Source organism: Uranotaenia lowii, chromosome 3 (assembly GCF_029784155.1).
Source record: "Uranotaenia lowii strain MFRU-FL chromosome 3, ASM2978415v1, whole genome shotgun sequence".
Classification (NCBI taxonomy): domain Eukaryota; kingdom Metazoa; phylum Arthropoda; class Insecta; order Diptera; family Culicidae; genus Uranotaenia; species Uranotaenia lowii.
This window is the reverse complement of record NC_073693.1, coordinates 136,359,522-136,381,762: the sequence shown is the minus strand read 5'-3', so window position 1 is coordinate 136,381,762 and position 22,241 is coordinate 136,359,522. Positions and strand designations below refer to the sequence as shown.

Here is a 22,241-nt window from a genome sequence, read left to right as displayed (position 1 = left end):
TTTGAGTGTGGTTATAATGAAAATGAATATTGCGATTTTTGGTAAAGGTGCCGTAAACTCCATTTAAAAAGCCCAAACAAGTGAAGTAAGGTAAAAATAATTTCATTGTTAAATTTTTTAAAAACAACCTTTGATAATATAAGACCTTTGTAAAATTTTACTTAAGAAAATTGGTTCATTTACAGATGATTAAGGACAGAATAAATCACTGAGTTCATACCAAACTTTTTCCGCTCTATTAACATTTCATCTTTATTTGTTCAAACGAATTAATTCGAAGTTTTGGTCGCACTCTTCAAAATTGTTTCAGGGCTGATCATTTTTTCAAGTTTGGATTCAACATCTTTGTTTTTCTTTTAAACATGAGCTTCTGAAGAACTTTTGAACATCATAGTTTTCGAGACTATCTGATTTCAACGTATGAATTTAAAAATCGAAAAAAATTGGAATGTTTTCAAGATATTTTTCTACAGCATTTCGTTAATTTTAAATAGATACATTTTAAAATATTTTAAATAGAACTGAAACTGGAACAGCTCAGAGCCCTAAAATGCGTTGATCTAAAAAATTCCGATTTATTCTCGCTATTTCCGAATGATTTTCCATCCTGAAATAAACGACTACGGATTATCAGAAAAACAATCTATAAATAATTTCCCCGGTTTTAATTCGAAATTACAGGTTTCTTTCGGTGCCATTTTTGATTCCCGGTTTTCCCGATTTTCACGGTTTGCTGGCCACCCTGAAGAAGCAAATTCTAGAATATGTATCTGAATTCAAAATTGTTGTATGTATGTAAATATGATTCCCATTTCGGTAGCAAGGTCCTGTCTATCTCTATGTACATTAGACTGAGTCGATTCGGGGTTATATTTGAATTTCACAAACCCTGGTGTCTAAAACGCTTCATTTTGGTTCAAAAAACATCCATGATTTTTTGCAGAATTTTTAAGTAACGCTTACATGACTGAATTTGAACTTTTAGTTTATATGGGAAAATTGAATATTTGGTCGAAGTCTGTAACTTTGTTTCTTATTAGGCAAAAAATGTATAAGCTGTTTAACAGGGTTATGTCTTTTAGGCGCAAGCAGTGATGTCAATTGAATTTATTGATTATCAATGCCAAAAGACACACCTCTGTTAAATAGCTAATAATTCTTATGCCTAATAAGATACAAAGTTACGGTCTTGCACAAAGTTGTTCAGTGGAAAATTTCCATTGGAGAATTTATAAATTGGGTCTAAAACCATAAGCAGGCTCGGCTCCACAGAAGAAATCAAAATGATGTTGATTTTTCAGTACAAAATATTAAATTTTCCCAAAGAAAACTAAAAGTTCAAGAAGAAGAAGAAGAAGAAATGTAAACATTACTTAAAAATTCTGCAAAAAATCATGGATGAGTTTTGGACCAAAATGAAGCGTTTTAGACCCCACGGTTTGAGAAATTCAAAAATGACCCCAAATCGACTCAGTCTAATGTACATATATGGGACTTGACCTTCGAAATGCTTCTCAACCTTCCAACCTTCGGCGACCTCCGCACTCTGCTTGCAAAAGTCTCTTCAGATTAACCCCAGATGCATTCCTTTTAAAATATTTATATAGATTTACTCATATCTAGTTACACTTCTAACCTGTCGGCCACTTATAGGATTCGAACCCAAAATTTGCTTTGGCATACCAGACTCGCGCAAGCCACTAGACTGCCTAAGCAATGTTTGTGTGTCTGAATTCGAAATTTCTTAATGAAAAACGCTTAGTTTATCTTAAGGATTCCCAACGCCTAAAAACTTAATTTTTAAAGTGTAAGACATTCAACTTTCTAATGGCTTTGGCCGAAATTAAAAATTTGGATGTACAAACTTAACACCAAACAGGAAAATCTGTTCCCTGTTCGTTTATATAGTGACAGCAGAAGAGACCGTGTCAAAAAGTTCTCCGCCGTACATATGTAGTTACTAACAATGCAATGGAGGCTTATGAAATATGATACTTTTGTCTGCCTGATTTTCCAGAAAACCCGATTGACAGCCGACGGCGGCGCGGCCGGAACGTGTTTTGTAGTGAAACGAGTGATACATTGGTATTACAACAGGTACCACCCCTGGCACCGAAAGGCTGTTGACCGGGTGTTCACACACTGTTTTGAACTCGATACATTCATTGATAGAAGGGGGTGTGTAAGTAAGAGTGAGGGGTGTTTTGGATCAATGGTCATCATCAGTTGTTTTTACTGGACTCACTTGTAATAGCTTTGTGTATTACACCGGCTTCAATGGAAACTTAGAAACTTAGAAAACATAGAAAATGTTTAGATTTTTTACAATGTTGCCAGATACTTCTTGGAATACATCAAATTGAAATTTCATTTTAAAGACATAAGCTTAAAAACTAAAACTAAAATCCACGAGACTTGTCAAAATATTTAGCACCACAAAACCGCACAGTATTTCGAAAATCAGGCTTCAAGTCGATCTAATGTAGCTTGATAGGTTTCACAGGTGTATCGTACAAAACATTTCGTTATGACAGCAACGACGAATGGGTAACTTTTGACCGATTCACATAACGTGCTTTCAACTTTAATTTGAGGTTAGATAATGATCAACAATGACATTTAACAAGCTAGTTATAAAAACTGTGTTTAGTGAAATTTCATAGTTACAAATTTGCTAAAATGTTTCGAGTTACTATGTTTTATTCTCAATTAGGTAATAAAACTGAGTGGATGAGTTTATCAAAACAACTTACAGTTAGATCAATAAATGCCAACAAAATGCAGATATTTTTTGTAGAATAATTTGAAAGTGTTTCCATGAATGCTATTGGTACTATTTGTCCTATTTTTAATTTGAAATATCATTCATGGGAAATTATTACTTTATTTTATGCAACATTTGCTGAATCTCTTGGAAAACGATGATGATGATGACAGCAAAATTGTTGTCGCAACTTTGGCCGCTCCCTTGTTGAAGCAGGAGAATCCAACTAACGTCAGTGGTGATGACAGCTATCGGGCCGGAGACGACGACATCGTGACTTGCGATTAGGAAAATTGATTTCACGCGACTTGTAGAGTGAACCACAACGATCGGACGGTGGAATTAAATTATTTTGTATCCTATTATATTCTAAAAATTATTCTTGCTATCGTGAGTATCTCAATATATATACCATAAATTTATCCTAACAAATCAAATACACAGCCAGGGAAATAATTCGATGCGTTGGAAGGAGCCAATTTAGGCTATCGAATAGTGGCACGTTTTGCACTACGTAGTTTTTCGAGAAGTTACTGCATTATTGTTATATAATTGATTTGCAGTTGTGAGTATTAACAATATTAAGGTAAAATCCATATAAAATTGTTATAATTATATTTCTATAAGCAAAAATCATTCCATACGATTGGAATCAGTAATATTGTTGAGGAGAAGCGAAACTAGAGGTTAGCCAATGTGAGTGATATATTTGATTCACTATTTTTCTTTATAATCACACTTAAATATAGTTTTAGCTGTACCACATCATCATCGGGTTTGCTAAAAAATCCTCCGAAAATCTCGCCTCAACAACACTAAAAATTGGACTCAAACGATGGCGACAAACGCTCCTACCGTACCCGGGCACAGCTGCAGTGCGAATTGTAATCTCCCGGACACAACCAGGATGGTGGCTTGTGACAAGTGCGATTCGTGGTGGCACTTTGAGTGTGTGGGAGTAAGCGATAGCATCGGCGAAAAGGATTTTATTTGTCCTCGTTGTACCCAACCACAAGATAAACAAACCACTATCGTTCCCCCTGCTGAATCCATCTGCAGCTCGAAAGCGTCGACGAGTTGTTCTGCCCGGAAGGCGAAATTGCGTTTGAAGAAGTTAGAGGAGATGAAAGCGATTCAAGACAAACAGTTGGACCTTGAACGACAGGAACAAGAAAATCGTTTCCGTCTTGATCAACGAAAATTAGAAATGGAGAAAAAGTTCATCCAGGATAAGTTTCGAGTGCTCGAAGAAGGGGCAGAGGAAGAAGAAGAAGACGAAAGGCAAAGTGGAAAATCCAATCGGAGTAATTCCAGCCAGATTATCCAATGGAAGGTGGACCGACTTCTGGGCGGTGCTGTGAGCTCTACTGTAGTCCCACTAGCCCCAGAGACAGAATTTACACCGGCTACGTCTAACAACGGTTTTCCAGTAGTTTCCGCGATGGAATATACGTTAGCTCCGGTAACTACGAGGCAATCAACCGTTTCTTTTCCCGCTTCGGCTTCCAATCGCATCCAAGAACCATCAGGTATGGCCTACCCGTTTTACTCAAGTGGAGAAAACTATCTTTCGGCAGGAAATCGCATTCAACAGAATTTGCCAGTAGGCGCAGTGAATACTAATGTGTTTAATTCCCTGCGAAGTTCGCTAATGTCGACCGGAGCAATTCCCAAATCGGCTCCATTTAATCCTGTGGGTCAACAAACATCGACACCTGTTTCCAGAGGACTTCCCGTGGCAAGTGGGTTGCCTGTAGCGCAACAATATTCGTCCGTTCCAGCAGTGGTTCCTCCATCAAGTACCATTCCGCAAACAGCTATCCCAGCATCCTTTCACATCCAGTCTGTAAACCAACCTGCGGTGATGAGTATCGTGAATGATTGCCAAAACCCGTATGCATTCACTAATGACGTTCCGGTCTCCGCCATGTTGGCACCCGCGGCAACGCTACCAAATTCCGTGTACAATCCGTTCGAGAATTATTCTACTCCAAATCGCAGTCAGATGGCCGCGCGCCAACTCATGGCCAAAGACCTGCCACAATTTTCCGGGGACCCGGAAGATTGGCCACTGTTCTCTACGATGTTTTACAACACCAGTCAAGCTTGCGGGTATTCTGATGCCGATAATTTAACACGATTACAACGCTGCCTGCGAGGCCCAGCTTTGGATGCTGTTCGGAGCAAATTGCTTCTTCCATCGTCGGTTCCGGTGATCATGGAAACCTTAAGATCCTTGTACGGTCGACCGGAAATATTGATTCATACGCTGCTAAGAAAATTAAATGATACGCCCGGGCCAAAACCAGGAAAGCTCGACACGCTGATTACCTTTGGAATGACTGTTCAAAACTTAGTTGACCATCTCGAAGCGGGGCAACACTATGCCCACATGAACAATCCGACTCTAATCCACGAGCTTGTTAGTAAATTGCCAGATGATATGAAAATCGATTGGGTTTTGTACAAGAACCAATTTGTAGAACCCGATTTAAGAGCCTTTGCCTACTTTATGTCGATTTTGGTAAACGCAGCCACGCAAGTGACTATTCCCGTCGGAGGGAAACAGGATCACCGGAACGCGAAATTCGAAAAGCACAAAGATCGAGGTTTCTTGCACGCTCACACTGCTCACGAATCGTCTTATTCAACGAACGAGTTACCTCAGAACGAGTTAAAAACTTTCGGTCCAAAAGTGTGCAAGATTTGTTCGAAAGCCGATCACAAGAACCCAGATTGTCCGCAGTTTTTGAAAATGAATCTCGAAGATCGTTGGCAAGTAGTACACAGCCTACCGCTTTGTCGAACCTGTCTTTTCCAGCATGGAAGAAGGCCGTGTAAGCTGAAGAAAGCTTGTGGAGAACAAGGATGCCAACGAAAACATCATCCTCTTTTACACACAACAACAACAAAAACCCCACCGTCAAACTCTGCCGGAAAAGTAAATAATCATCGCCAAGAAGGTCAATCCTCGTTGTTCCGTATTCTTCCCGTAACGCTATTCAGTAATGGTCGATCCTTGAAAGTGTACGCGTTTTTCGATGATGGGTCCTCAATAACTTTGCTAGAGGAAAATATTGCGAATCAGTTGGGTCTAGAAGGAGAAAGTGCGAGACTTTGCCTAACTTGGACAGCGGAAGTTAGTCGAGAAGAAGTCGCCTCGAAGCGAGTAAATTTTGAAGTTGCTGGAGAAGGACGATCTCGAAAGTATTCGCTGTCAAATGTGCGCACGGTAAAGAATCTTGCTCTTCCTCGTCAATCGTTATGTTACCAGCAGTTGGCTGCCAGGTATCCTCATCTTTCGGGTCTACCGGTGAGCGATTACAACGACGTGACTCCACAAATCTTGATCGGAAACGACAACGCGCATTTGGCAGTAGCTCTTCGTATAAGGGAAAGCGACGCATATTCACCTCTTGCCACAAAAACGCGACTAGGGTGGTCAATCCATGGACCGATCTCCGATGGGAACGCAGTTGTCTCGGCGTTCAATATGCACATCTGTGAATGCTCCACAAAATTAGACGAACTACATGACCTGATTAAACAATCGTTTGCTGTCGATAGTTTGGGAGTATCTGTTAGGAACGCACCTCAATCCTCCGAAGACACACGAGCTCGAATGATTCTCGAAGCTACGACAAAAAGAATAGGTCGTAAATTTGAGACAGGTTTATTGTGGCGGTACGATGTTTTCGAGTTTCCCGATAGCTACGCTATGGCATTTAAACGTTTACAATGCCTAGAGCGACGCATGGAAGCGGACGCAATGATCGGAAGCAGTGTGAGGAGACAAATTTCGGAGTATCTAGAGAAAGGCTACTTGCGAGAAGCCACGAGAGCGGAATTGGAGAAAACGGATCCTCGCCGAATCTGGTATCTGCCGTTAGGGGTTGTAATCAATCCTAAAAAACCCGGGAAAATTCGAATTTTTTGCGACGCAGCCGCTAAGGTAGATGGAGTCTGTTTGAATGCCATGCTTATAAAAGGACCGGACCAATTAATATCGCTTCCGAAAGTTCTTACTGGGTTCCGGGAACGAAAAATCGCAGTTTGCGCGGACATCCGCGAAATGTTTCATCGCGTGATGATTCGCGAAGAAGATATTCAAGCCCAGCGGATTCTCTGGCGCGATGACCCTTCCAAGCCGCCTACAACATTCTTCATGACAGTAGCCACCTTTGGGTCGACTAGTTCCCCTTGTTCTGTGCAGCATGTCAAAAACAGGAATGCGAAAGAGTTTGCCGATAAATTTCCGGAAGCAGTCGCATCGATTCTTAACCACCACTACATGGACGATTTCCTGCAGAGCTTTGACGATGAAACTGAAGCAATAAAAAGGTCTCTGGAAGTTAAATTCGTCCACTCGCAAGCCGGATTCGACATTCACTCCTGGTCGTCGAACTCCAATCGTGTGCTAGAAGCCGTAGGTGAAACCGATCCGTCAGCTGTGAAATCCTTCGATGTATGCGATCCCAACGTTTCTCCCAGTGAAATCAAACGTGTACTTGGGATATTTTGGCTTCGAGAAGAAGATGCTTTCACCTATTCATCTGACTTAGGACACATTCCTCATTGGCCGACTAAACGAGAGGTGTTAAGAATTGTCATGAGCCTATATGATCCTCTAGGCTTACTTTCTCATTTCGTCATACATGGGAAAATTCTTGTTCAAGATATCTGGCGTAGTCAAAAGTCCTAGGATGAGCCGATTTCTGAAGACTTACAAATCCGATGGACGCAATGGATCTCTCTTTTCCCGATGCTGAAGGACATTCGAATCCCCAGGTCCTATTTTGGTGAATATGCTACACATCAACTTCAATCAGTCCAATTACATGTATTCGTTGACGCGAGCGAGCTGGCATACGCTTGTGCGTCTTTCATCAGAGCGGAGGTTGATGGAGTCATCAAATGCATATTAGTTGCAGCGAAATCTAAAGTAGCTCCTCTTAAAACGTTATCGATCCCTCGACTCGAGCTACAGGCGGCAGTTATCGGAAGCCGTCAATCGAAAAGCGCTATCGAAACACATTCTTTGAAGATTTCACGTCGAATCCTGTGGACTGATTCACGCACCGTGCTGGCCTGGATTAATTCCGACTCGCGCAAGTATAATCAATTTGTCTCTTGTCGTATTGGGGAGATTCTCGAAGCAACAGATGTATTTGAGTGGAAATGGGTCCCAAGTAAACTCAACGTCGCTGACGAAGCCACCAAGTGGACAACTGGCTGGACCCGACCTATCGTCGACGAGTAGGTGGTTCAACGGCCCATCGTTTCTGTACGAGCCGGAAGATCGCTGGCCAACCCAGCAAGCGGAGTGCACTGGAACGAAAGAAGAATTAAGAGCGCAAAAAACAGATATCGTGAATGTTCATCACACTACAGGTAGCACATTTATTTCCATCGAATGGGACCGTTTTTCCCAGTGGAATCGCCTAGTTCACTCGATCGGATACGTTTTTCGTTACTTACATAACCGGCGTTGCCAAGCGAGGAACGTCACTGGTCGACAGGGGTACTTAGAGCAAATCGAACTGGCCGCAGCGGAAAAACTTGTCTTTCGAATTATACAAAATGAGTTCTACTCCGGAGAAATCGCCAAGTTAAAACAAACTAATTTACCGATTGAGCGTCGACGATTGAATCGTTCGAGCCCCCTTGCGAAGCTTTCCCCTTTCATCGACGAAGACGGGATTTTGCGTATGGAATCAAGAATTACCGCAGCAGCGTTCGTATCGTACGACACTAAAAATCCTATCATTCTTCCTAGGGAACACTACGCTACTCAGCTAATCGTTTTATGGTATCACAAGAAATACCTTCATTGCAATACGAACACCGTCGTGAACGAGATAAGACAGCGATTCCACGTGTCCAGATTAAAAACGTTAGTTCGACGTGTTGAAAAATTATGTGTGTACTGTCGAGTTCACAAAGCTTCCCCTAACGTGCCTAGAATGAGTCCTTTGCCTGCCGCCCGCTTGAGGGCCTTCTGCAAACCTTTTTCCTTCGTGGGACTGGACTATTTTGGACCAATGCAAGTGAGAGTAGGACGCAGTACGGTGAAAAGGTGGGTGGCATTATTCACCTGTTTGACCATCCGAGCTGTCCACCTGGAGGTCGTCCATTCACTTACCACAACGTCATGCAAGATGGCTATGAGGCGATTCATTGGCCGTCGAGGTTCACCAGTCGAAGTCTATTCGGATAATGGCACCAACTTTCTAGGTGCGAAGAACGATCTCATCGAAGAGTGCAAAGCTATCAACGACGAACTCGCAACGACGTTTACGAATGCCGCCACGAAATGGTACTTCAACCCTCCTTCCGCGCCTCATATGGGTGGTGCGTGGGAGCGCCTTGTAAGATCTGTTAAAACCGCCTTTTATGCCATGACGACATCTAGAACACCGAATGAAGAAACATTCTCTACCGTCATTGTCGAAGCTGAATCAGTGGTCAATTCGAGGCCATTGACTTTCATTTTTTTGGAAAACGACACACAGGAAGCTTTGACCCCCAACCACTTCCTGCTCATGAGTTCCTCGGGCATTGGTCAGCCGCATATGAAGTTTCTCCAACCTGGAATGGCCCTTAGGGACGACTGGAATCATAATAGGCATCTGGTTGATATTTTCTGGCATCGCTGGGTGAAAGAGTATTTGCCTACCATCGCGAGAAGAACCAAATGGTTCGAAGAAACGAAACCGCTGGAACCAGGAACCTTGGTGGTTATCATCGACGAGTCGATACGGAATGGCTGGGTTCGAGGACGCGTAGTAGGTGTTACAAAAGGTGCCGATGGGAGAGTACGACGAGCTACAGTTCAAACTTCAAAGGGACTTGTTACTAGGCCGGTAGCAAAGTTAGCGGTGTTAGATATCGGTAAGACCTCAGGGGACCATCTGTCTTACGAGCGGGGGGATGTTGTCGCAACTTTGGCCGCTCCCTTGTTGAAGCAGGAGAATCCAACTAACGTCAGTGGTGATGACAGCTATCGGGCCGGAGACGACGACATCGTGACTTGCGATTAGGAAAATTGATTTCACGCGACTTGTAGAGTGAACCACAACGATCGGACGGTGGAATTAAATTATTTTGTATCCTATTATATTCTAAAAATTATTCTTGCTATCGTGAGTATCTCAATATATATACCATAAATTTATCCTAACAAATCAAATACACAGCCAGGGAAATAATTCGATGCGTTGGAAGGAGCCAATTTAGGCTATCGAATAGTGGCACGTTTTGCACTACGTAGTTTTTCGAGAAGTTACTGCATTATTGTTATATAATTGATTTGCAGTTGTGAGTATTAACAATATTAAGGTAAAATCCATATAAAATTGTTATAATTATATTTCTATAAGCAAAAATCATTCCATACGATTGGAATCAGTAATATTGTTGAGGAGAAGCGAAACTAGAGGTTAGCCAATGTGAGTGATATATTTGATTCACTATTTTTCTTTATAATCACACTTAAATATAGTTTTAGCTGTACCACATCATCATCGGGTTTGCTAAAAAATCCTCCGAAAATCTCGCCTCAACAACAAAAATTGAAGCGCATAATGTGAGATGAAAGGAAACGAAAGCATCCTGATTCCCTCTTGGTCCGATCAACAGAATTCTGTCTGGTCAGGGTAGAGCGTTTTTTGACGGTTTCCACGTTGTGCTGTTTTTGTTTTAGGGTACACTGACAAATGTGTCACTGAACCTTATTCAAACAGTTCGCCAAAATACACTGTTACGTTACGTTATGTTTTTCCATAATTTTTTTTCGAAAACGAAAACTTTTCTCCGGCAACGACCGCCATTACTCGAAAGGGATAGCTAAATATCGCAAGCTTGCTTGCTGCCTGACGTAGACGAAAGGATTCCCAGAATCGGAAAGCGACTCTCGGCTTGGCATGGCTTGGGTCGGGTCTCTGAAATTTGCTTCATTACACTGGAAAGGCGATGCTAATGAGCAAAACTTTTCCCCTTCTTATCAAACAGAGATTTACTAGTTGCTGGGATGTTATTATGATCACTACGTGTTAGGTTTGATATGGGCAGATATAAGGGTATTGACCGGAAGTGATGTAAATCTAGACAGTTATCATAGTAAAATTAGGTTGGCGATAAAATTGCGAAAATTATTTTCAATATTATCCTGAAGTTAAGTTCTCTTGCTCCCTCTCTTTTTCATTGTCGTTCTCTCTCTCTTTCTCCCTTTCTCTTTTTCTCTCTCTCAATCTTCAACTCGCTCTCAATCTTCTACTCTCTCTCAATCTTCTACTCTCTCTCTCTCAATCTTCTACTCTCTCTCAATCTTCTACTCTCTCAATCTTCTACTCTCTCTCAACCTTCTATTCTCTCTCAATCTTTACTCTCTCTAAATCTTCTACTCTCTCTCAATCTTCTACTCTCTCTCTCAATCTTCTACTCTCTCTCTCTCTCAATCTTCTACTCTTACTCAATCTTCTACTCTCTCTCAATTTTGTACTCTCTCTCAATCTTCTACTCTCTCTCAATCTTCTACTCTCTCTCAATCTTCTACTCTCTCTCTCTCAATCTTCTACTCTCTTTCAATCTTCTACTCTCTCTCAATCTTCTACTCTCTCTTAATTTTGTACTCTCTCTCAATCTTCTACTCTCTCACAATCTTCTACTCTCTCTCTCAATCTTCTATTCTATCTCAATCTTCTACTCTCTCTCTCTCTCAATCTTCTACTCTCTCTCAATCTTCTACTCTCTCTCAATCTTCTACTCTCTCTCAATCTTCTACTCTCTTTCAATCTTCTACTCTCTCTCAATCTTCTACTCTCTCTCAATTTTGTACTCTCTCTCAATCTTCTACTCTCTCTCAATCTTCTACTCTCTCTCTCAATCTTCTACTCTCTCTCTCAATCTTCTACTCTCTCTCTCAATCTTCTACTATTTCTCAATCTTCTACTATTTCTCAATCTTCTACTATTTCTCAATCTTCTACTCTCTCTCAATCTTCTACTCTCTCTCAATCTTCTACTCTCTCTCTCAATCTTCTACTCTCTCTCAATCTTCTACTCCCTCTCAATCTTCTACTCCCTCTCAATCTTCTACTCTCTCTCTCAATCTTCTACTCTCTCTCAATCTTCTACTCTCTCTCTCAATCTTCTACTCTCTCTCAATCTTCTACTCTCTCTCAATCTTCTACTCTCTCTCAATCTTCTACTCTCTCTCAATCTTCTACTCTCTCTCAATCTTCTACTCTCTCTCTCAATCTTCTAATCTCTCTCTCAATCTTCTACTCTCTCTCTCTCTCAATCTTCTACTCTCTCTCTCTCTCTCTCAATCTTCTACTCTCACTCTCTCTCAATCTTCTACTCTCACTCTCTCTCAATCTTCTACTCTCTCTCTCTCTCTCATTCTTCTACTCTCTCTCTAGCTCTCTCTCATTCAATTGTTTACTCCCTCTCAATCTTCCTCATATTTCGCATATCTCTTACTCTCTCACATTTTGTCTCTTATTTTCTCTCTCACTTACTTGCTCTCTCTTACTTTAATACTTACTTTCTTACCCTCTCTCTCTCACAATCTATAACTATCTCTCAATCTCTTACTGTCTCTAACTCTCTTACTCTCCATCAATCTCTTTCTACATATCTCTCAATTTCTTACTATCTCTCAATCTTTTACTATCTCTCAATCTCTTACTCCATGTTTCTCTAAATCTGTTACTGTCTCTAAATCTTTTCTCTCCCAGTCTCTGACTTTCTCTCTCTTGATTGAATAGTTTTTATTTTAATTCTCTTCCTCTCCCTATCTGCCACTCTCTTACCTAGTTTAACTCTCACTTTTTCCACTAAATTATTCACTTCTATTTTCCATCGCAGGATCTGTCTCTTTACCTCTCCATTGTTTCATCCGCCTTTCTAGTTCTTCATTATTGATTTGTTATTGACACTCTCAAGCCATTATTATTCCTTTCTCACACTCCTCTTTAGCTCTCTTTTGTTTCATCTCTCACTTTTTGGATCAAATAAAATGAGCAGAAAATGACCCAACAACACGGCGTCGTATTATCTCTTCTTCTTCTTAAAATTTGAGAGATGGAGATCTCTCGTTTTATAGATGCAAAGACCCTTTCGCTTACATCGTAAATCGTTCTCTTTCTCTTTTCGCTTTATTTTCAATCGTATTTTTTCCAGAAATTTTCATTTTTTGTCTTTCATTCCAAGCTTATCTTAAAAATACCAACCTCTTCCGATTGCATCAGGAGGGGCCGGGACAAACATCGGAATTTAAGGCTCACGCCCGCTCTAGTTCGTTATTGAAGGATGAAACGCGACCCGACAACCCGGGATCCGTTGCTGCTCCGATAATGTCAAGCGCAACAAGTGTTAATTAAAAGTGACGTGTAATTTATGCCTGCCGGGAAAAGTGTTCATTTGCCGGCCGGCCGGCCTCTCGACGTCTTCTGATGTTGTAACAGCTGCAGCAAGCAGCTTGTGGCTTCCTCACCAAACTTATTTTCGAAGCTGCTACTATATATTATACATCCATTTCGGAAGCCATTTCCAAGGAAAATGGAGAACTATTAGGGCCCAATCTTCACCATATTCCACCGGACAAAGTTTCTGCAAAGGGCTCAAGCGAAAAAAAATCGGTCTCTCTCACCAGAGCCATAAACCAAACATGATCCCGTGGTGTCGAATTTTCTTTCTTGGGGTTGGCTTGGCTTAATCAGGCGACTAACCACCGAAAAAAGACTACAGCCGGCGAAAGGATAATGGGCTAACGTTTGCCGGGTTGTTGCGCACGCGACCGGAAGATACCTTTTCGGATTTGTGGTGCCGGATAAGGGAAACATTCGAAGCAAATAGGATAATTAACAGCAGCAGCAGCACCCGGATATGGCTCGTTAAAAGTTTCAAATTGCTTGTCTCGATGTGTTTGGGAGTCACGTTGCGCGGTCTTTGATTGATAGCCTGATCAGCGTAATCGAGTTTGATGATGCCCAAATTCGAAATTCAGATTAAGATTTCACTAGTTCGAATTTTGTATGGCTAAGTTTCTATTGAAAATTTACAACTTAAAATCATCACGGTTAGTTTAAATCAGCATTTAAGCCAAAAATAGCGGCCAGGCCTTAATGGGTTTGGCATACGAGTTTTGATTTCAAATTTGTATATTTGAAACGGTGCTTCAAGGTTGGCCAAAAAGGTTATACACCGGGAATGAAAATCTTATTTGAGACCCTTAGAGGTACAAGTGCAAAATTGATCGATTTCGATTTCATGATACCCAAAGATTCTTCATATTTCAAACTATATTTGAGGATTTTTTCAGTTTTTTTGAAATTCTATTTACATACTTTCTTTTACGTTCGAACAAAAAATACAAATTATCGAAAAATATAAAAAGGATGGTCAAACACAACAATTTAAAGGCGTGTTTTCTCAAAATAAGCTTTTATTCCATTGGATCTTTTTGGCTCCAGAGGCTTTTAAAACATTTTCTATAAAGCATAGGAACCAATAACGACGCCGGCCAAGTCCATGTAGTCGATAATAGGAAGGGAAGTGCAGCAAAACGAGATAAGAAAATCACAAAAAAAGCGCAGCGAGCTTTTTGGCACTTTTGTCATTTTAGTCTTTTTTGACAATTTTGTCATTTTTTGTCTTTTTGGGTCATTATGTCATTTTGGTAATTTAGGTCATTTTAGTCATTTTGGTCATTTTGGTCAGTTTGTTTTTTTTTTGCGTTTTGGTCGTATTGGTAATTTTGGTCGATTTTGTCATTTTGGACATTTCAGTCATTTTGGTCATTCGATCATTTTTGTCATTTTGGTAATTTTTTTTTCTTTTGTGTCATTTTTGTCATGTTTTTCATTTTTGTAATTTTTGTCTTTTTTGTCATTTTTGTCATTTTTTACGAAAAACACTCATAACCTCTGTCTATAAACTTGTAACTGTTACTATACTTCGTTGCTTGCCATTGCTGTAAAAAAAAACCTCGAAACAGATTGGCTTCCATTGAAAGTGAAATTTGAATATTTTTGGCAAGCCTTTCCTGGAAAAATTCCGACAAAATAGCAGCGAAAATGAATTTTCAGCAGCAGACTAGCCAAATCATTGAAAAAATAGTCCAGTCATATTCAAAACAGCGCTCCCAAACGCGTTTCTACAAATCATCCCCCATTCAAGATCCTCCCGGAAGGACTTGTCCGGCCAGGAACCTGTTGCTGGTGGTCGTCGTAATCCAAATTGGTAAAACATGAGCACGTCATTCAACAAACCAACCAGCCCAGCAGCATACGAGGCTTTCGCGGCCACTGCTCACAGGATCGGTAAGTAAATAATGGCTGGGTACCTTCAGTTTTTTTCCCTTCTGTGCGTTGATGGTCTCGTCCGTTTCCGCATTGAATTCCGCGCAAATGGAATATTTACGGAGTTTTGAACGGCGCGGGCGCGCAAGGTATTGTTCACATTTCGCCTAACGCAATTATTGATTGAAGGCCTTTGGTTTCCTGCTGTACACAATAGGAACATTTTGTGTAACAGAGACTGGTTCAAGCAAATAAGTGAACCTATTTAATCTTCAATTTAGCAGCTTTCCTGAAGCTTCGTCATGCTCATGTATCAAGTATACTTGTGACGTTGGGCTGGGATCATCAAGTTGCCAAAAACACTAAAACTATCCCCAAAAAATATTACATATACAATTTGCGTTTGTTGCGTTTTTGAAAAAAACATCAAAAGATTTAAAAGAAAGTCGAAAAAATCTTCAAAGAATGGGCTCAAATAAGTTCAATCTTCTCTGGGAAAGTTAAAAAAGAGTCTCAAAATTCCTAAAAGAGTCTCAGAACAATCGTAAAAGTGTCTTCAAAATACCTTGAGTCATGAAGAATCCTCAAGAGTCCTAAAAGAACTGTCGAATGGCCTCAGAAGAGTTTTAAAACAGTCTCAAAACAGTCAGAAAAATCTCGAAACAATCTTGTAAAAATCACTAAATTGTCATTAAGAGTCTCAAAAGAGTCTGAAAATAGCTTTATAGCAAGCTTTAAAGTTACAAATAAAGTCAAAAGAAACTTAAAGGAGTCTCAAAAAAGGTTACAGAGAGCCTCGAAATTCCCTCAGAGAGTTTCAACCAGTCCTCACAAAGTTTAAGATCAATTTAAAAACAATCTCAGACCAATCTCACGAGTCCTAAAAAGCCCTCAATGAGGGTTCAAAAGAGTCTAAAGAGACCTGAAGGAACATCTAATGGCTTTGACAAGAGCTTTTAAGGTTGTTCTTAGAACAGTCTACAAAGATTATCGAATCAATCTTAAAATAATTTTGATAGGGTCTCAAAAGAGTCTCAAACGAATCTCAATTGACTCTGTAGTGAATCTCAGAAAAGTTCCATGTGAATCTTTTTTTTTTTCATTTGAAAAACTATTTTGCATTTCTGAATTCTGATTGAAGATTTTTTCTCTTGTTTTAATGTATATTTTCAAACTTTAATTTGATAGTCATACTTGTTATTATAATTTTATACAAAAAAAAAACAGCTTCTCGTCAAAGTTAGTGATGTTTTTTTTTTCATTTGGTGTTCATTTTCTGACAAAAATGACAATTTGTATCAGGTTTTCCACATGGTTAGGCTTATTAATTGGATTATCACAGTTTTTAGTAGGTATGAATTTGACTGAAATATTATTTAAAATTTACGTTAAAGAGCCACAACTTCTCATTCGAAGAGCCGCAGGTTGCCAACCACTGGTTTGGGGCATTATCATTATGCGTCTAATACACGAAATATGAGTTTGTAATGAATACACGTGGACTGATAATGCCCGAAATGGCAGTGCTTGGAGTGAGACTGGTGAATTATCTATACACTTCGATATATTTAAAAATCGATTTCTGTCTGTCTGTTCCCTATAGACTCGGAAACTAATGAACCGATTTACGTGAAACTTGGCAGGTGGGGATAATGGAGGCCGGTGAAGGATCCTATTATTATTTGAGACCCCTCCGTCTAAGAGGAAGGGGGGAGGGGGTCTTCCAAACAAAAGACTAATGTTTGTAAAACTGGAGAACCGAACAAGCAAATGGTACCAAACTTGACATGGGAGGGTTTTTGGATTCAAAAAAAGTTTCTATGATTATTGGAGACCCCTCACTCATTCCAGTAGGGAGATATAAAGGGGAGAAGGGGCCTCTATTATAATGTTTTACATAACTCAAAAACTAATTAAGCAAATGAAACAAAATTTTGCATGATCTATGATTATTGGAGAACCCTCCCTCTTTCCTGTAGAAAGATATAAAGGGAGGAGGGGGTCTATTTTATATTTTTTACATAACTCAAAAACTAATTGAGCAAATGGAACCAAATTTGGCATGGGGGGGGTATTTGGATACGAAAAATATATCTATGATTTTTGGAGACCTCTCCCTCAGAAGAAAGATATAAAAGTGAGATATAAGAGGGAGGGGAGTTTCATACAATTTTTACTGCATTACTCGAGAAGTACAACAGCAATGGAACGATATTTGAGTACGAGAATGTTTCTATGAATATTTGGTATCCCTCACTCTTTTAAAGAGGTGGATGAAAAGGGGGAGGAGGGATCTCCCTTACAATTTTCAGTATAACTGGAGAGCTGATCGAGCAAATGGAACCATATTTGGCATGTGAGGGTATTTTGATACGAGAAATGTTCTATGATAAATTGAAGCCCCACGTTTTTTTTTTCAACGGAAAGATATTAAGGGGGAAAGGGGGGCTTCCATACAAATTTATCGCATAACTCGAGAATTATTCGAGCAGATGAAACCAAATTTGGCATCAAAAGGGTATTTGAGTACGGAACATATTTCTATGAATATTAAGTTCTCACTCCTCCATTCAATGGGGAGAACGGAAGGGAGGATGGTACTCCATTTCAAGTTTATACATAACACAAGAATGTACTACGCAAAAAAAACAAATTTGGCATGGGATGGTATTTCAATACGAGAAATATTTCTATGTGAAACAAGTCCTTTCTTGCAGTAGGAGGATAGAATCGGGAATATATTTAGAAACGGAAGAGGAAAGCTTGCATTAAACTTTTTTTTTAATTCGAGAAATGGACAAAACTAAACATGTAAAATTATTTTGGTATGATTCTATGATTATTTGACACACCATCCTCCTTCCAGAGAGTAGGTACATAGGAAGAGGGAGGTGGGCTCAATACAATTTTGTTAGCATAAGTTCTCAATTTATACTAACAAAGCCAACAAATGGAAACAAATATGGCATGGAAAGGTATTTGGTTACAAGATATGTATCTACGATTGTTATAGACCCTTACGCTTTACAGTGTAGAGAGGGGAAAAAAGAAGGGGACTCCATATAATTTTTTTTGTAAAGCTTAAGAACTTATCAACCAATAATGGAACAATATTTGATAAAAGAGGATTTTTGGGTACAAAAAAATGGACATGACCACCTACATTCAGCAGGGGTTGATGGGAAAGACAGGGGGGCTCTCTTATCAGTTTTTTAGCATAAATCCAGCACAAATCAAGCAGAAACAACCATATTTTATAAGTTAGTTTGTTTGTGTACAAATAATTTGAGACTCTCATTTTTCAGGGCAAAGCTGTAAGAAACAGAGTAAAATTATCAGATCTTTAACACAAATTTATAGATCAAGATTCAGAAAATTAGTTTAACTCATTTTTGTATTGCAATTCGAAACTCCAGGTGCAGCTCTCATTTTATAGCGGTTTGAATTATGTTATAATTTGATTTAAAATAATGCCAAAAAAAACAGTATTTTGGTATTTAGGTATTTTGGAAAATTTTCCAAAGAATCAAGGTATTTTGGAAACATTCTAAAGAATTTCTGCTTTTTAACCATTACCTAGATTCCTTATACATTTAAAGTTGCCCTACGTATGCACATCTCAAAGTAACCTAAAATTAAATATCGGAAAAGCCTCAACCCACAAATGTCACAGCTCAGCTAGAAATCGAATTTTCCTCTCGCCACATGCTGTGAGAATTGCACAACCATCTGCCCCCTCCGAGGGGAAGATGAACAACCATGAAAATACATGATGAAACGTCTGGCTGGTTCTTTCGGGCACCTCTCGAAATCATCATTTCCTTGAAATTCTTGGAGGCTTTCCATGGTCGTAGACGAGGACTCTCGATAACCGTAGCATATTGGATTGATTCAACTCAAGGGAATGGCACACACACAGAGCGCGGAAGGAAAAAAAAATAAATGCCAATATAAAAGAGACCAGTCAGAGACTGCACGTGGGCGTCCTCGTCCTTTGGGAGGCTGTGAGTGAGCCAATCTCATCATCGGATGCTACTGTGTACTTCTCTGTCGAGCCCATTCATCCATATTGCCGGCTGATCCGGCTGACTTGAAAGGACACGTGAGGAAGTGGCTGGCTGGCAGTCGTTGTCAACAAATCGAATGAAGCTCGCTCGCCGCCACATGACTGAGAGAGTGGCAACATGCGGCGAATATGGATGTAAGCCCCAATCACGGTGTTTGAAGCTCAGACCAGAAGAATCAACAACACAAACCGAGCGATGGACTGCTGCAGCTTCTTGTCGTGATTGGCGGTTAGTCCCGTCATTTCGCTTTTTATTGCGGTGGTTTTGGACAATTTATTATTTGCCCATCCATCCGTCAACGCAATATAGGATTGTGGTTTATTGCTCATAGACTATTTCGGAATATTGAGGCATGTATGATAAACTCACTTAAGTGTAGTTAAAGATATATTTGAAAATTTGTCACATTTGTGATTTCTTAAAATGAACTTTGATTCTGGTATATGGTTGTGATCTAGAAGTAAAAAATATTGTTTATTTGAATTAGAAATCTATAGTTTTATTCATAAATAGTTGGCAATTTATTTGCTGCTGCTGGAGCTGTTAGAAATTAACCAGGTGTCCTTTATAGAACGTAGATTCTTTTTAAAAAATAATTAAAAAATTAGGGATCATTTTAATGTGTAATGATTCTATATGTTTTGTTTATTATTTACAGTTTGGAAAATCGAACTAAAAATAACGAAACAGATGGTAGTGAACCATTTTAAGGAAGCTATCAAACTGCTTTTAGTGACTTGTTTACGTTCAAAACTTCTGAACCCGAAAGAATCCCACTAAATACTTAACTTTGATTTTTGTTTGCAACATCCAATCAAAGTTTACTTCCTTAATAGTAGGTAATAGACGGTAAAACCGTTTGGATCGAGAATGTTTACACGTCTGCAACAAACTGTAGTAGGGGAAAGGTTTCCTAAATGGGCATATCGGGTTAAATGACCCTACGGCTGTTTGATGAAATGGCTGACTAGACAGCTTATCTGACCAATGCATTTTGAGGGTGATACGCTCAGAACATAAGGCAAGAAATAATTTTATGAATTTACAAACTCAACAAAATTTAAAAAACTGTACAAGGTTTTGAAACATTTTGATGTAATATTTAGACTTTTAAAAATTATAGGTAAAGAAGCTTAAAACAAAAACTAGGATGGTTTTTGTTTCTTACTCAAATGAACTTAAGAAATTAAACATATTTCAGCTTTTGTGGAGGTTTAATAATGATTATATAGTGGAATAATAGAATGTTTTTGTATGCCCCCATCATGTTTGTAAAATGCCTCCATCCTAAAATAATTGGTTAAATAGAATAAATAAATTATTTTTATCATTGAAACTTCAAATCTAAGCTCTGAATAACATTTTAAGAGAGAATTGACGATCTAAAAACAGATTTGATAAAGTTTTTCTCATGAATGAACTGCCTCCATAGTATGAGACCCTGACTTTTGTTTTATTCCATAAAATTATAATATAGTTAGATTTTTATGAAAGTTCAGCTTTGTCGTACGGAAGTTATTACTTTCTAGCAGTTTCAATGAAACTATACGGAAATATTGCCCAAAAAACAGAAATTTGGTTCAAAACATAAATAGGCGCATTTAGCCCGCACGGTTTGAGGTTCGGCATTTTAGACAACACTTATAATAAAATCATTTTCTTGGAAACAGAAGAAAATTTTAACATAAAAATTACTCCACTGTATAGAAAACAGATGCCTGCACATGTGTATATAGTTTTTGTACACATATTCGATGTGATATTTGATTGAACCAGTGTTCTGCTTAATAGGCGCATATAGCCCGCTCCTCCCCTAGCAGTGGAAGAGGTGGAAAAATTTACTGACGGCTGCAAAGCGGGCGCTATTGGATTGAAACCATATGATTAACGAATGAGTTTCCCGTATATGAACAGACCGATGATAGTAAACGTATAGCTGTTTTAGTCGAGTACAGGAGATAGATGCTGGTGCCTTTGCTGCCACTGTTGCATATAGCAATAGCTACTATCGATCGTCGATGTATGGTTTCGACAGACGATTTTCCCACAGCATTCGAGCGACTGGCTGGCGTTGCTGCTTTTGACTCTGGCCGATTACTCTGACGAGCTGCTGCTACTGCTACTGGGTAATGAACTTTCGGGTACCGAGTGATACTAATTGCACTTCAGTCTGGTGAATAACACCATTATTTGGTCCAGCGCCGTTATTGGCAACTATTTCGGTTCGTTGTTTTTTTTCGGAGAGTTGATATTTCTCAATAACCGGATTACTTCTATGATTTTGTTTGCTGGAGACCGGTTTGAAATATTTAAATTGAAATGCTAGAGTTATTTGTTTTTTTTTTTGTACAAATATTTTCACTGAGTGATTCATTATTTGGGTGATCCGGGACATTTGTGAAGTGAATAATTTTGATCCAGAGAACTAATGGTCTAGACAGAAAGAAATATTGCTCTTGAAACGAAAACAACATTACAAATAATCTGAAATTTACAGGAATCGTAAACAATATTGAGATATAATTTCATGAAGTAAAGCTTGAAAAAAGAAAGACTAACTAATTTACGTTATGCTAATTTCCGATCAAAAAGGTTGTCCGAAAAATTGCGGCGTCCGATCCTCAAATCTGCATTTTTTGCTGTGTATGCATGACTGTTTTAGCATATCGTATCTTCATAGCCTATTAGAAAAAAGCCTTTCTATTTTTGAACCTATCTTAGGGCTGATTCAACTATGATTTGAACGACCCAAGGAAATGCTATGGTAAATTTGGATTTTTTTTTGTATGAGAAGATCCACTGCGACCAACTTTTTGTGATCTATTGTGGAATAACCCAATTTATTATTTGTCTGATCACGCAATACCGCCACCATTGGTAGAGATGGCAGTTGTAGTCGAAATTATGACATTATTCCAGTTTGGGATGGTATTTCATATGAATCCCACCACCTTACTGGCTCTCATCTTCCAAATAACATCGGGCGTTAAGATTCGCTTACCAAGAACTTTCAGTCGATGTGTCGTAAGATATCCACAGTCACACATTAAGTGCTCTGCAGTTTCTACTTCAGTTTGACAAAATCGGCACATCTCATTGTAACGGT

At 39.2% G+C, this 22,241-nt stretch overlaps 2 protein-coding genes across 6 annotated transcripts in view; one reads left to right on the top strand and one right to left on the bottom strand.

Moving 5' to 3' along the window:
- The window catches only part of LOC129751486 (phosphatase and actin regulator 4), a 611,903-nt gene that overhangs the window by 570,011 nt on the left and 19,651 nt on the right, over positions 1–22,241 (bottom strand). The gene's annotated exons all lie outside the window — the stretch shown is intronic.
- LOC129752648 (uncharacterized) lies at positions 7,927–9,804 on the top strand. Its single transcript, XM_055748420.1, has one exon. It carries the CDS (start codon positions 7,927–7,929, stop codon positions 9,802–9,804), a length of 1,878 nt encoding a protein of 625 aa, XP_055604395.1.